General features: G+C 37.5%; 1 protein-coding gene across 1 annotated transcript; it reads right to left on the reverse strand.

Annotated features, from left to right (window-relative positions):
* Window positions 1–1,529: 1,529 nt before the first annotated feature.
* Window positions 1,530–12,684, reverse strand: LOC306952326 (putative short-chain dehydrogenase/reductase family 42E member 2; the record flags this gene model as incomplete). The annotated part of the gene is made up of 11 exons (XM_079543016.1): window positions 1,530–1,733; window positions 2,926–2,999; window positions 3,346–3,409; window positions 4,145–4,210; window positions 4,709–4,846; window positions 5,334–5,416; window positions 6,509–6,584; window positions 7,843–7,961; window positions 9,885–9,945; window positions 10,321–10,416; window positions 12,457–12,684. 11 exons carry the CDS (start codon window positions 12,682–12,684, stop codon window positions 1,530–1,532), a joined length of 1,209 nt encoding a protein of 402 aa, XP_079399142.1.
* Between the last annotated feature and the right edge of the window lie 303 nt (window positions 12,685–12,987).

Genomic DNA, 12,987 nt, shown 5'->3' on the forward strand with positions numbered 1-12,987 from the left:
ATGTAACTGGGCTTATCCACATTTGATTAAAGATCTCTCATATACTGAGTTCCTTTCCACTTCCCGAAAGGAGTAGGAGAGAGGGCTGATCAGTGCCACTGCCACAGTCCCTTTTGTAGAGTTCTATTTGTATGGACAAGACAGTCTTACAACACCAGTCCCTCAGAGATCAGGCTTTCTGCCTTCGCTGCACAGAGAGCTAGTTGTTTATTTGTTTAAAAAAAAAAAACAAAAGGTAAAACAAATCTTTGCTTACATGCATTGCAGAGTTAACTTGTGGTTGCTCATGTTTTCCTGTCACTGGGTACTATTCAAGATAGGAACAGTTTATGGTAGGGATGCTGTTAGCACTCCTGCATACCCTGCAGATTTAAAGATACAATGAGAGAGTTTCCATGAACTTCTCAGTCTTAAAACTCCTACAAAATGCTAATGCAAAGGCAAGACAAATACAGAGTGCAGATATTCAGGCGGCAGAGCTTTTCCATCACTCTCCTCTGTGACTGACCCTGGCAAGGGTGCCTCTCCTGATCCAGAGTAACCTCATGAAAATTCATCTGGGAAACACATTATATGTATACATGTAGAACACATGGACCTTATGTAGCACAGTCCAGCCTGCAAACAACTCTTAATGTTAAGGAGATCTTAAGGAGATCTTAAGGATCTTAAGGAAATCTTAAGGAGAAAGGCAGAGGTTGGACCCAAACTCAGGGCTGAGCTCTTGGTCTGCCTGCTGACACAACAGCAGTTCACTGAATGACAACATCCCAGCACAAGGCAGCATTGCAGACCTGGCTGCACTCATGCAGAGAGACAGCAGTAGCTCCTTCCTAAATTCCAGTTACCTGCCATCCCCCTCCCTTTCTACAGACTCCTTAAAAGCAGTATTTGGTTCAGTTGAGATTTATTATTGCATCTAAAAATTATTTTATATATACATTTTATTACAGCTTTTACACTGCTTTTGAACAACAGAACTGTTTCACATAAATACGACTTTTGTCCTCTCAGCACCTGTCATTTATACATTTTCACTTATTTTTGTAATATTTCCCAGGTCTTCGTAATTCCTGGCACTAACATGCAGTAGCTGTAGTAGCAGCTTCATCAGAGCAATCGTTGAGACAGACTTCTCTTCATTGGAGCCACTGGTCTTGTTACAGCACTGCGCTTCTATGACGGCTCCTCCTCTTCCAAATCCTCACCTTTCTGGATGATTGCTTTTAGAAAATCATTCTCAGTATGACGTGATCCAGTAGTGATCCAGTGCATTCAAACTCTTCCTTCACCCATCAGTGGTGAGTTCCTTTGATTCTGTGTCACTGCATTGTCCTTTGGAACATTTCCTGATGCGCTTTGTTTTCACTTTTTTATTTTGGGTAAGACCAGGGAGAAGTCATCACAACGATAAGAATAACGAATGAGAACAAGAACTTTCACAGCGACTGAGGAATACAGAACGAGCAGGTCATTCATCCCCAGAAACAAAACTAGTTTTTCTGGAACAGGTGGATAGCTGTTTGATGTTAGAAGAAGGAAAGAATGATCAAACTTAACAAAAGACCAAAAACAAAGAGCTTTTTAAGGAACGTGTGACCTTCCTGGCAAACAGGTCTTGTTTTAAGATAATGATCCACAGAATCTGCAAATGAGAATTTCTTTGGTTTGTAACCAAGTTGATTTCGTGCCTTGTCTATTCGGAAAGTGTGAGTTACAGTAACGTTCCAGACCTAAAATCCAAAAGGACAGTTATGGAAGTGACTTCACATCTGGTTTTATAGAACATCAACACACGTATGCCAACAGTGATATTACATGGAATTAAAAACATGAATAGACACTCAAAAACATACATATTTCAGTTCTGATTCTGTCCAAAGCTAATAGAATAAGTTTATGTTGCTGACAAAGAATCAAAGTGCAACAAGATCCTTGGTGGACTGAGTGGAAAAGGAGTTTATGCCACTGATTTCTCAATTGTGACTGATAAGCTCTGCAAGTAAGACCTAAGGAAATCTCCCACAACAAATCAGCACACTTCTCCCAAACTGACTCATGTGTACAAACAAATATGTAATGGAATTGTATGTATGCATGTATTGTGGTGGCGGCGCAGCTTCCCAGTTTTGCAGAAATGCACATCCAGAACTGGAAAATGTTCACTTCTGCATGGATGCATCCTCCATGATTGAAAGCAGGGTGCCTGTGAAAGTGCGCCAGCTGCACAGCCTTATTTCTGCTTCACATATAAAACTAAGGTAGAAATATAAAAATGGATACACAAATGTGGAATGACTGAAAGACTATAGCATCAGCTACTAAGGTCCATTCAATCCCTTCTGTTTCCTATTATGTTACATGCTAAAATACAGTAAGAAAGTTTGTAGATGATAGAGTGAAGCATTTTGATATAAAAACATAAGTTAGATAAAAATGAATTTGTCCATATTTGTCCAAATTTTTGCTTGCAGGAAATTGACTTTTCATTCCAATTTATAATTATTTTAATGAACCTTCTAATTATTGGCTAACCTTACAGTGTGATGATTGCTACCACATTGACCTGAGACTGTACACCTTCCTTTAACAGCTAGTTCTATGGCATCGGACTGTCTCTGGAAATGATGTAGTACCTGTTTTCTTCTTGTCCCAGCACCATGTCACTCACTCTGTCTTCTATCCCTATGCTGTCACTCTGGACTATCTAGTCTTCAAGTGAGGATTAGCTCCTGATCATATTATAAGAAGTGGCCAGGATGGCATGCAAAAATGAGGCCATGAATTGACTGCCTAAGCCCTGAATGGACTAATCCCTGAGCCAGAGACTGAGCTCTAACACCATCAGTATCCAGAGGGCATATCACACATTTCATGAGAACTCTGATCAGAAATATTTAATATTCTTTCGTGTTATATACTTACCTCATTCCTTGTCAAGAAAGGTGTGAAGCTAAAGAATGGCTTTAATGCCAGATGCAGATACTCCATCACAGCGGCTGTGAGACAGAAAGTTACTGAATAAGACAGCTAGATAACAATCAACAGATGACACTGACATTACACATCCTGTAATTCCTACTGACCACAGAGGATTCAATTAAGATACTGCAAGGCGGTGTTTAATTTATAAAGTACATGATGAATTCAGTTTATTAATAGCCTTTAAACCATATCTGGGTATTATTAATATCAACTGGCATAAGTGATTATGTTAATTAAAATAAGATAATTCCTATGGCCCAGTCCCTGAATTCTATAAAAACATTACGTAGTTTTACAGATATTAACAAAACAAATTTAAATAATAGCACAATAATCAAATATGTAGTTTATTATATTTACCTGCTATATGAACCAGGAGAATAGGAATTTGTATCCAGGGTTTACTGTATCCTAATTTTTCAAACTAGAAGGGACATAAAAGGAAAGAATAACAGAGAATTTGGATTGAACTGAGGATGGCAATGAAGCATGAAAATGGAAAAATGAATTTTGAAAATATACATCTAAACTTTTTCCAGTTAATCTTCCCATCAGTACATGAAAACACAGCACCACTCCCTCTTTGGTGTCCATCTTATACTCTACAAATTAAGTTGTATGGCAAATGTGAAACAATGCTATTTCCAAGGGGCAAGTGACCAAGCCAGGTACTGTATTTAGTCAGAGGCCCATAGTTCAGCTGAAGTCATTTCCCTGAAAAGTCTTTTGTGTGCAGGCATCGAAAGACAAAAACTTCAGCGTATTCCTAATATCCCAGCCTTTTGGTTATAATGTTACCTCTTTTTAACTCTTACCATAGGATTCTAAATAACTTTCCTTTTTGTGCTCCAGCTGACAACAGAGAATTAGCTAATAGCTGGAAGAGGCCTTTCAGGGACTAATAGTAGTTTTCATGCACTTAGCTAAACTCTCATAAAACAATAAGAGCCAAACTCCACAGCAGTGCATATAGAAAGCTTCCTCTAAAGCCAGTGCAACTTTGAGACATGCGAGGAGAAAAGGACAGACTTCAGTTTTATCTTCGACAATTCAGTACTTAATGTGCACTGAACTTCATTTAGTTAGTATGGTCTTTTAGCTAACAACATGACTGGGGCCCATACATTTCATCAGAGCTAACTGTGTACGTAATACATACTAATGGAACAATCCATTCAGAAAATACGACGTTTTCACCATCATGTATGTAATATGCCTGTCCACTCTGTGAAAGAAGCAGAGAAAAACAGTTTCAAAAACACAATTTTCTTTCTCTCACATTGCCAACTATCTTTGTTGATCTGGTGAATAGCATACCAGCAAACACACAATGAATTGACACATCTCAGCTCAACAAATTATTTACTTATTTTATTTATTTATATTATTATATTTTATATTATATTTTATATTTATATATTTTATATTATATTTACATTTTATTTATTTATGTATTATTTATTATTTATCCATTGGAATTCATTGTGATTTCAAACAGTGCTCACACTCTTTAGTATGTTTCAAAACCAGAGAGAAAAAAAAAAGTCAAAATATCAACAGAATGTACTTGCACTTGCACTGTCTGTGTGCTTGTGGATCCACACAAGAGTTTTGAGAATTTAGCACACAATCTTTTGGAGGACCTTTGATCTCAAAGCATCAAAAGTGAAACTTATTTGGAAGCTAAGTCTATTGGGATAGGATGCTTATACTGTTTACTTACAGCTACATAATCCTTCTCAGAGGTGAGAGCCTCAGCAGCTAGTAAATGAGCTTGTACCAGGTTTCCTACGTGAACCCAATTCATCAGAACTTTGTGATTCCCAAACTTGAAGTTAAATAGTCTCCGCTGGATATTTACCTATAAGAAAAAAAAAAAGAAAAAAAAAAGAAATAACTACATGAAGAGTGTTTATTACACAGTATTTTATTTTCATTTTGTATCAGCCTGAATGCTTAGAATTTGCTGCATGTGTGCACAATTCAGCACAAGGATTGCACTGCAAGGAGAAGAACCAACAAGTAGGATTCAGGACAATTGCCCCGACATGCAGCAGTGAAATAGGATGGCATAATGGTGTTTGGATGAGAATGCACTGTTCTGAAAGTGAAAAGTGTATTTAAAAAAACACTCTTTTCATTAAATGATCAACAATGTAAACCTGGCTCTTCTACCGCGTTGTTTCTGCTGTGCAATTTTTCTCCACCTAAAAATACAGCTCGATCCTTGCCGTTTCTCAGCGTTACCACGCGGTTCGCCCCAGCTTTCCCCAGTTTTTACGGGCAATCGCTCCGCCGTCCCGCCCTCACAGCGCCCTGCGGAGCCGCGCTGACCACGTGACACATACGGCTACCCGCGGCAGGTGGCGCTGCTCCCCGGGGCCATAGATGCCTGGCGGACGGAGCACGCAGGTCCGCAGCTCGGCGCCTCCTTGGAAAGAGCAGAGTGCGGTTAGCAGATAGTTCGGACCCAGCACACGACAGGAAACTCACATCTATTGTTTGAATGATACATTCTGAAAGCAAGGGATCGGTCTGACCACCCTACGTGACTGTGCTTCCCATTCGTTTTCATCTCTGTAAAGCTGAATTCAGTAGCAGTGGAAGATCCTTCCTTTGCAGCCTGGGAAATCAAATCCTCTCACCGCAGAACTTCCCTGTCCCACGCCTCCTGCCTGAATGAATTTTCCTTTTTTGGTTATAGATAAAAGTTTATTAAAAATACTTCTGTCTCCATAATTGCAGACACAAAACATAATTGCAGGAACAAAAACATGCCATTCACTGTATTTAGACACTTTGCTTGCTTAAGGCTCGATGGCACTGCAAAAGAATGGAAGAGGTCTCTTGAACAGAGGCTTTCAGACTAGTCAGAATACAACACTTTAACTCTGCATGTGAATCAGTACATAGACTTGGAACAGGCACAGTTCCACCTCTGATGTGGGAAGGTTTAACAGGTGGTGGGCCTTTGCTCAGTACGAAATCAAAGATGCTAAAGCTGCATCCCCTTCTGATGTTTATTTATTAAATTTCAGTTCAGAGAAATTGGCAAGAGTAGAAGAATATGTATATAAAAGCAAGGCTAAATATTTCTCTTGCTGCATACACATAGATTTTCTGTCATAATTATTCACACATATGGAATGTTAGAAGTCAACATGATCCTGATATTGCCAGTCTGTTTAAGAAGCAGCAATTATTTTTGCAAGATGACAGCAAGCTCTTGGGGATTATGAAAATGATTTATCAGACAGTGCTGAGATGTTTGAAGGGACAGAAAGAATGGGCAATAAAAGCACAAATCCAGTAAAATTGGTAATGTTTTTAAATGATTTGAAGAAGTAAGGCAACATAGGCTGGATTTTCCCATCTGCTGCTGTCTGTCTTGGTATGAACACTAGTCATCCACTGGTAGGTTTATTTCAGCTCATTTTATATATACTATTTATTGATAAGCCAGTAAACAGAGAAAGGAATAGCACTACTAATGGTAGGAAAAACCCAAATGTTTTAGAAGTACCTTTTAGCAAAGTCCCATTAGCAGCAAGAACCATTTGGTCTGCAATTGCCTTCGTTCTAGAGTAATGATTAAAATGCTATAAAGAAAGGCAGAATATGATCAACATTTTAATCACATTATTGTATCTGTGAAGGCAGACAATGTTTATATCTGATAACAGCTAAATCTAGCCAGTCTGTAGGCGTCAGACCTACAGACCTTTTCATATAATTAAAGCTGTACATAATTAAGTTAAATGTGAAATTAAAAAAACTAGACCTTCCAAAAATGTTTCCATTTCCTATTGAAACTTTTTATATATTTCTAAATCAATATATTTTATATAACTACAGTTATATAATCATAAACACCTCCCAATTTTATCTTTTACCATTAAGTTAGTAAAATGCATCCAAGTGTATTAATTGGGATTCTGGACACAGCCCATGCTGGTTTGGTGGTTACTTCTCCACACTAGGTGACTTAGACATCTCTTGAATCCTGTATTGCTATAATTTATATAGAAAATTACAGCTAAAAGTTACACTGCAGTTGCACCTTCCTTCCTGCACCTCTGCTGCTTGCTATTTCATGGTCATCATCAAAGAAAACATATGATTAAGGCTCAAAAACATGCAACTAATTGTAAATGCCTTGAATGCTTTATTAGAAGCCTGAGGTGCTGCGCAGGCTTTGCACTGACATTTCCAACTATTTCAGGAGGCTCCAACAGAGTCATAGTCAGCGCTGTTTAGGATTGTTGGACAGTCTAAAATTACAGCTTTTAGCTGCAGGCAGGGTGCTGGGAGCAGGAAAGAACAAATGACAAGCACAAGAGAGGTCAGAATGCATTGAGCTCCAGATTTCAGCTAGAAAACATTCCTCAAAGGTTATATAGCAAAGAAGGCAACTATTTCAGAGCAACCATGAGGTGCCGTAAGAAAGCATCAAGAAAGCAAGGTTTGGAAATATCAAAGAGGCAATAATGAGCGCGCATAAAGATGTGGAATTTGATATTTAACAATGTTTTTCAGTGCAATGGCTCACAGGGGCCATGATGTGCAGCATTTACAAAGCAGCTGGTTCCCTGAAAGCCCTTCCTCTAAAAATCTTCCTGGGAAATGTCAGATTCCATCTTCTTTAATCATCTTAGGTATTTTAACATTCTCAATCTGGCTACTTATAGTATATAAAAGTAGCAATGATTTGAGTATTTCTTCACTGATATGGGCCAATTTTTAGTAATGAAAAATAACTCCATATAATCTAATCTAACTTAATGCTTCCAGATCAACCTTCACATAATCTGCTCTTCAGAGTACAGCAGATGTCATGCCATCACATCAACAAAGTACCTTTTCCAGCGGAAAATACGGCACAGTTTCTTCATCTCCTTCTTCAATAGGATTCCCTCCAAATACCACGTTCACTGTACTGGTATATATCAGTCTAGGGATATTTCTTTGTTTGCAGACTATAATGTTAAAAGAAAATACATTGTTTATAACAAAAATAAAGAGTGAGAAACAACATATGAACTGGAAAACTCCTTTTGAAAACAAGTACTACACTTACAGAAAAATATATATATTTTTAACACAATGGTATCTTTCATTCAGGTGGAATATTTCATCTCAAATATGTGCTGTTCAAATATTTCACACCGCAATCACCAAATGCTTTATCCACAGCTATCATGTCTCCACCAGACTGTTGTGATCTCCTGGATAGAGGAAATCTCTTGGCAGGGAAAATAAAGTCTGCTTTCTTTTAAAAACATTTATTTTAAAATGTTGATTTTACAAGCTGAATAAAAAGGAGATGAGTACAAATGTTTCTGGTGATCTAACAGCTCTGAAAACCATCTGCGTCTTCGCAGGGGTCGGGATTTGGGACAGCAGCCTGTCTGCAGACCATCATTTTTGCCCTGCAGAGTGCAGCAAGCAGTTCTGCTTCTTGCACCACAGTTACACGGATATCCATACAGGCCAGCTGTCATCTTAGGAAATGTATGAGCTCTCTCCAGTGTGTATGATAAAACTCTGTGTCAGTCTGTCCATAAGTGACAAATGGCCAACAAAGGTTAGCAAGAAACATACACTGTCAATGTATAATCAGTGGTACACTGAATACAAACGAAACTGGTGTAATTTCCAAAACAAAGTGTTAATTAAGGATTCCAGCTGAGAGTAAGATGTCTAAATTCTGCTGCATATGTCATTGCAAACATCAGTAACACACATTTCCTTTTGATTTAGCAATGCTTCTGAAGTTTAAGTGAATATTAACAAAGTTACGATTTTTGGAATCTACACAGCAGTCAGTCCAGCTGGCTCCCTGGCTATTTTGAAAATGATAAAAGCAATTATTTGATGTAAATGTTTGAAAGAAAATATGATAATAAAAGGTGTTATTAAAATGTAGATTAATAGGGAGCCACAAGGTTCATACTCCTCCCAGATTCTTGCATTGTCTACAAGACATATGACAGGACATGTTTCTGTGGGTTCAGATGTTGGGCTCAGAAGGTAAGATGTTGCAACCTTTTCCCTCCAGCTCATTCAGACCTTTGCTTGCCTGCCACTTCACTTCACTGTAATTATTCTGGGGTTTTTTTGTTTGTTTGTTCAGTAATAGCCCACAGTAATCCCCAGGCAGAATGGAAATGGGTCTGTATTAAAACTATTTTTTCCATTTTGCTTTCTGATTGTTGTTGTTTTTGTTGTTTGGGTTTTGATGGAAAAGCAAAGAGAAGGTAGCTTTGGAATTTACAATATACTTTTAAATGTTTTTTTCTGGAGTTGAATATACAGGAGGAAATCTGACATTTGTTAGCAGATATTAGTTAAAAATCAATATATAATAGAAAAGGGTCAGATTAGATAGGGTAAACAGGGATAGATATAGTAAAGTGATAACGTAATAGCTAAGTACACTTAGGACATTTATGGCACCTAAATGCTTAGAACAAAGTTTGATCTCTCTCATGACGTTTCTATGAAGAAAAAAGATCTTTCTTCTTCATCACATAGTGAAGGAAAAAGATAAGCTATTACATAGTGGAGAGTTTAAGTTCGTCTGCCATGGAATGAAGTCCAGGTTGAAAACCTTCCTCAGTCCAATCCAGTGGAAATCTCCTACCTGTTGTAAAGGAATTTGTTTCATTCCATCCAAAAAGTTAATTTTCTGCATTAGAAGGAAGAAATATTTTAAATCTGTTGTAGATTATCTTACATTAGGGCCCTGTTATGCACACCTAGCTTTATATCATACTCTGAGATTAAGAGGGGAAGAGCCTCTTTTAAATGCCATATCAACACAGAAAATATCCAATTGGAAGCTTTTTAAATTCACTTGGTTTGGATCAGATGCAAATAAAGAAAGTCTAAGTACATACCATCAATTATGACTTCAGTGCCACCAACATTTATGGATTCAATCTGCTCTTTCTTTTCAAGCTATAAAAAATTTTTGCATAAAATCTAATTAATTTATCAAGTCACATTCACAATAAAATCATTGCAACTGACAGATCTAGAAAACCTGTGGCCTTTGTTCTTTGTAGGTGTCACAGTGTTCTGACATACAGGGATTTCTAGCAGTTCTCATTTTTAATTGCCTTGCTTTGCTCTGAGTAGCACATTACTTTCATGCTTTGACTTTTATTACCTTAAGGAACGCCTCCCTTGTTTCCTACATGGATCACCTGACCCTCATAATCAATTTCTGTTTCACCTAAATACCACTTAACCATATTCTCTGACTTCTGTATGCAGACAGATCTTTTCTTTCACAAGAATAAAGGGAGAAAATGTTAGGAAAATTGTACTTGCTTGTTCTAATCCTGACATTCCACAAGCAGCCACATGAAAAACACAGTCAGCCCCTTCACATGCTTTGAGCACTGCTTCGTAATCCCTCACATCACCCTGTAAAATGAGGAAAAAAATGGATTTTGACTGATAGAGCTCGTTGCATTCTCCATACCATCAATATTCAATATGGCTATTAACAAAAATTTAAAGTCATTCTGATCTATTTCTCATATCATCAACTAACATTAAATAAAGTATCACAAACATGGACAAAAATCCATGACTAAGACTTTTCTTAATATTGTATTACGAAACAATCATGACTCTTGATAGCCTCAATTACAACACATATTTTCACACTTAGTCCTGCAGGCTGGCAAAACTTGTTTGACTTGAATGGGAGCAGCATATGCTTGAGGGCAGGAGAATCAAGCCCAAATGATGCTAAAACATAGCAAGGAGAGTTCAGCTGTTTGCCAAGGAATCACCAAACTGGAGAACTCATTTTCTGACAGCAATTACACCTTAAGATCTGGCTTCTGCCATCTGGACAAGTCACTTTGCCTATCTGAGCTTTATTTTATGTACTCAGAAGCACAAGTTTTGTTCAAGGTTAAAACAGAAGAGTATATACTATGTGAATTTTAAATTGTATAAATTAGTGTGATATTTCAATAAAAAGACAGTGTACTTCTTTACAAATTAGGAGATTTTAAAGTATTAGATATTATTTATCATGGTGAAACAAAAGATAGGGCTGGAGATAAGATTAAAAGATCATCTCATCAGTCTTCAACTCAGCTTTTTTCACCTGAGTTTGCAAAAATATTGCACAAGCATGGCTGACTTACACTTCCTACTGTCAATCAAACGCTGACGCACATACACAGTCTAAATAATATTAGCAATCTCCAAATCACTGATCAAGTTGCCTTAGAGATCTGTGCCTTAATACCTTATTTACCTTGTAGTTTCATTTTGTAGATAATTCACCTATGCTTAGGAATTACTTTTTTTTAATTAAACTATAATAATTTTCTCAGAAAATTGCTTGAGACAAATCCTTTGAGTTTCTTCAAAAAGATGTAAACTGGCATCAGTGCACCAACTTCAAACAAATTATGTAGATGTACATTATGAACAAATCAAGCCTATGGTTTTTGAATTGTTGACAATACTCCATCACCGCTCCAAGTTTTTCAAAAGCTGTTTCTTAAACTGAGCATAATAACAGCCATTCTGGGTCAGACTAGGAGCTTGCCTGGCCCATTATTCTGTCCACTACACAACCACGCAGAGCAGCATCATGTGTCCTCCTCTGCCATCCTCAGCATTTTTCACATGGTGACACGGCAAGAAGAATTGCATCACCACCTTGATAGCCCCTGGGACAGGAATGTTGTGATTACTTTCAGCTTTGCCATCAACATTCTAATTCTAGTGACTGTGTTTAAGAGATCTTATACTAAACACTCAGTACAGATTAGCTAGATGATACCCTGTCTAGCTAGAACTTGTGTAAGGTGGCAGGAGCCATGCTAGTGCATGCCTGCACGCTCAAATTCCCAAACCTGATTGGGTGAAGCAAATGTGAAGAATAGCTTCCCCCCACATCAGGAAGTACTGGGGTTTGCTGTTCCCCACAGGACCATTAAATATTTTAGGTCTTTTTTGCTCTCTCTCTTTTGCAGACATAATAAATAAATGTATTGAATTGTTAGGAATCAAAAGTAATCAGGGCTCAAACGGTTACTCTGAGAAGAGCAGGTACAGGGCAAGCCTGTGTGACACCTGTCTGATCACTAGTGTGATACTCCAGAACACTATTCCACCACCATGTATTTTTATTTAGAAGATTTCTTGAGTCTGATTTAACTTACCTATTAGCAAACTCAGAGGAAGCAAACTTTTGGCAAGGCTTTGTATATGCATTTTTTTCTCACTGCATGAGAAAACAATCTATTTTCTTTATACTGATCTGACTCTTCATTTCATTTAATGACTCTTCTTTCTTGTACAGTCAAACTCTGTGCCTTTCTATGCCTTTTTAATTAAAAATTCCTAAAGAGAAAACTTGCTAATGTGCAAATATTAGTATGTGCAAGAAGTAGTATGACTTATTGCACTGCTGTTAAATATGCAGTTTCAACATACCTTGAAAAAGTCTGCACCATCTGGAATTTCCCATTTGGGTTCTCGTACGTCAAACAGAACCACAGCAACTCCTGCCTTGACAAGAGCGCATCCCAGATTGTATCCCAGGTAGCCTCCACCTCCTGTCACCACTGTCCTTCTGCTTTTAAGCAGTGCTCTGGTGTGCTCAGTTAGTTTGCTCTCACATAGGAGGTCCCTGTGAAGCTCCTCTGTAGATCCTTCTTGCATCACGGCTGCAAGATAAAAAGTCTCTTGAAAATTCTTGCACGGTACTCTGGAATTTAGAGAATTTCAGTGAATTTCATGTTACAATGATCCTTTTGTAACTATACTATTTTTATTTAAATCTATTTTATTATCTTAATATGCCAAAGTTATGCATATTCATAATTTTGGTGACAGTATTTCTATGTAAAATTTGTAATGAATCTGGATACTTTTACATTCCAATAAAATCTTTTATCTGTTAGTTTCATGTTATATAGAAACGAAGAGAAACTACAGGATTTTAGAGATACCAACTTCTTATCA

The sequence above is a fragment of the Tetrao urogallus genome, assembly GCF_951394365.1.
Source record: "Tetrao urogallus genome assembly, chromosome: 15".
In the NCBI taxonomy this organism is placed as follows: Eukaryota; Metazoa; Chordata; class Aves; order Galliformes; family Phasianidae; genus Tetrao; species Tetrao urogallus.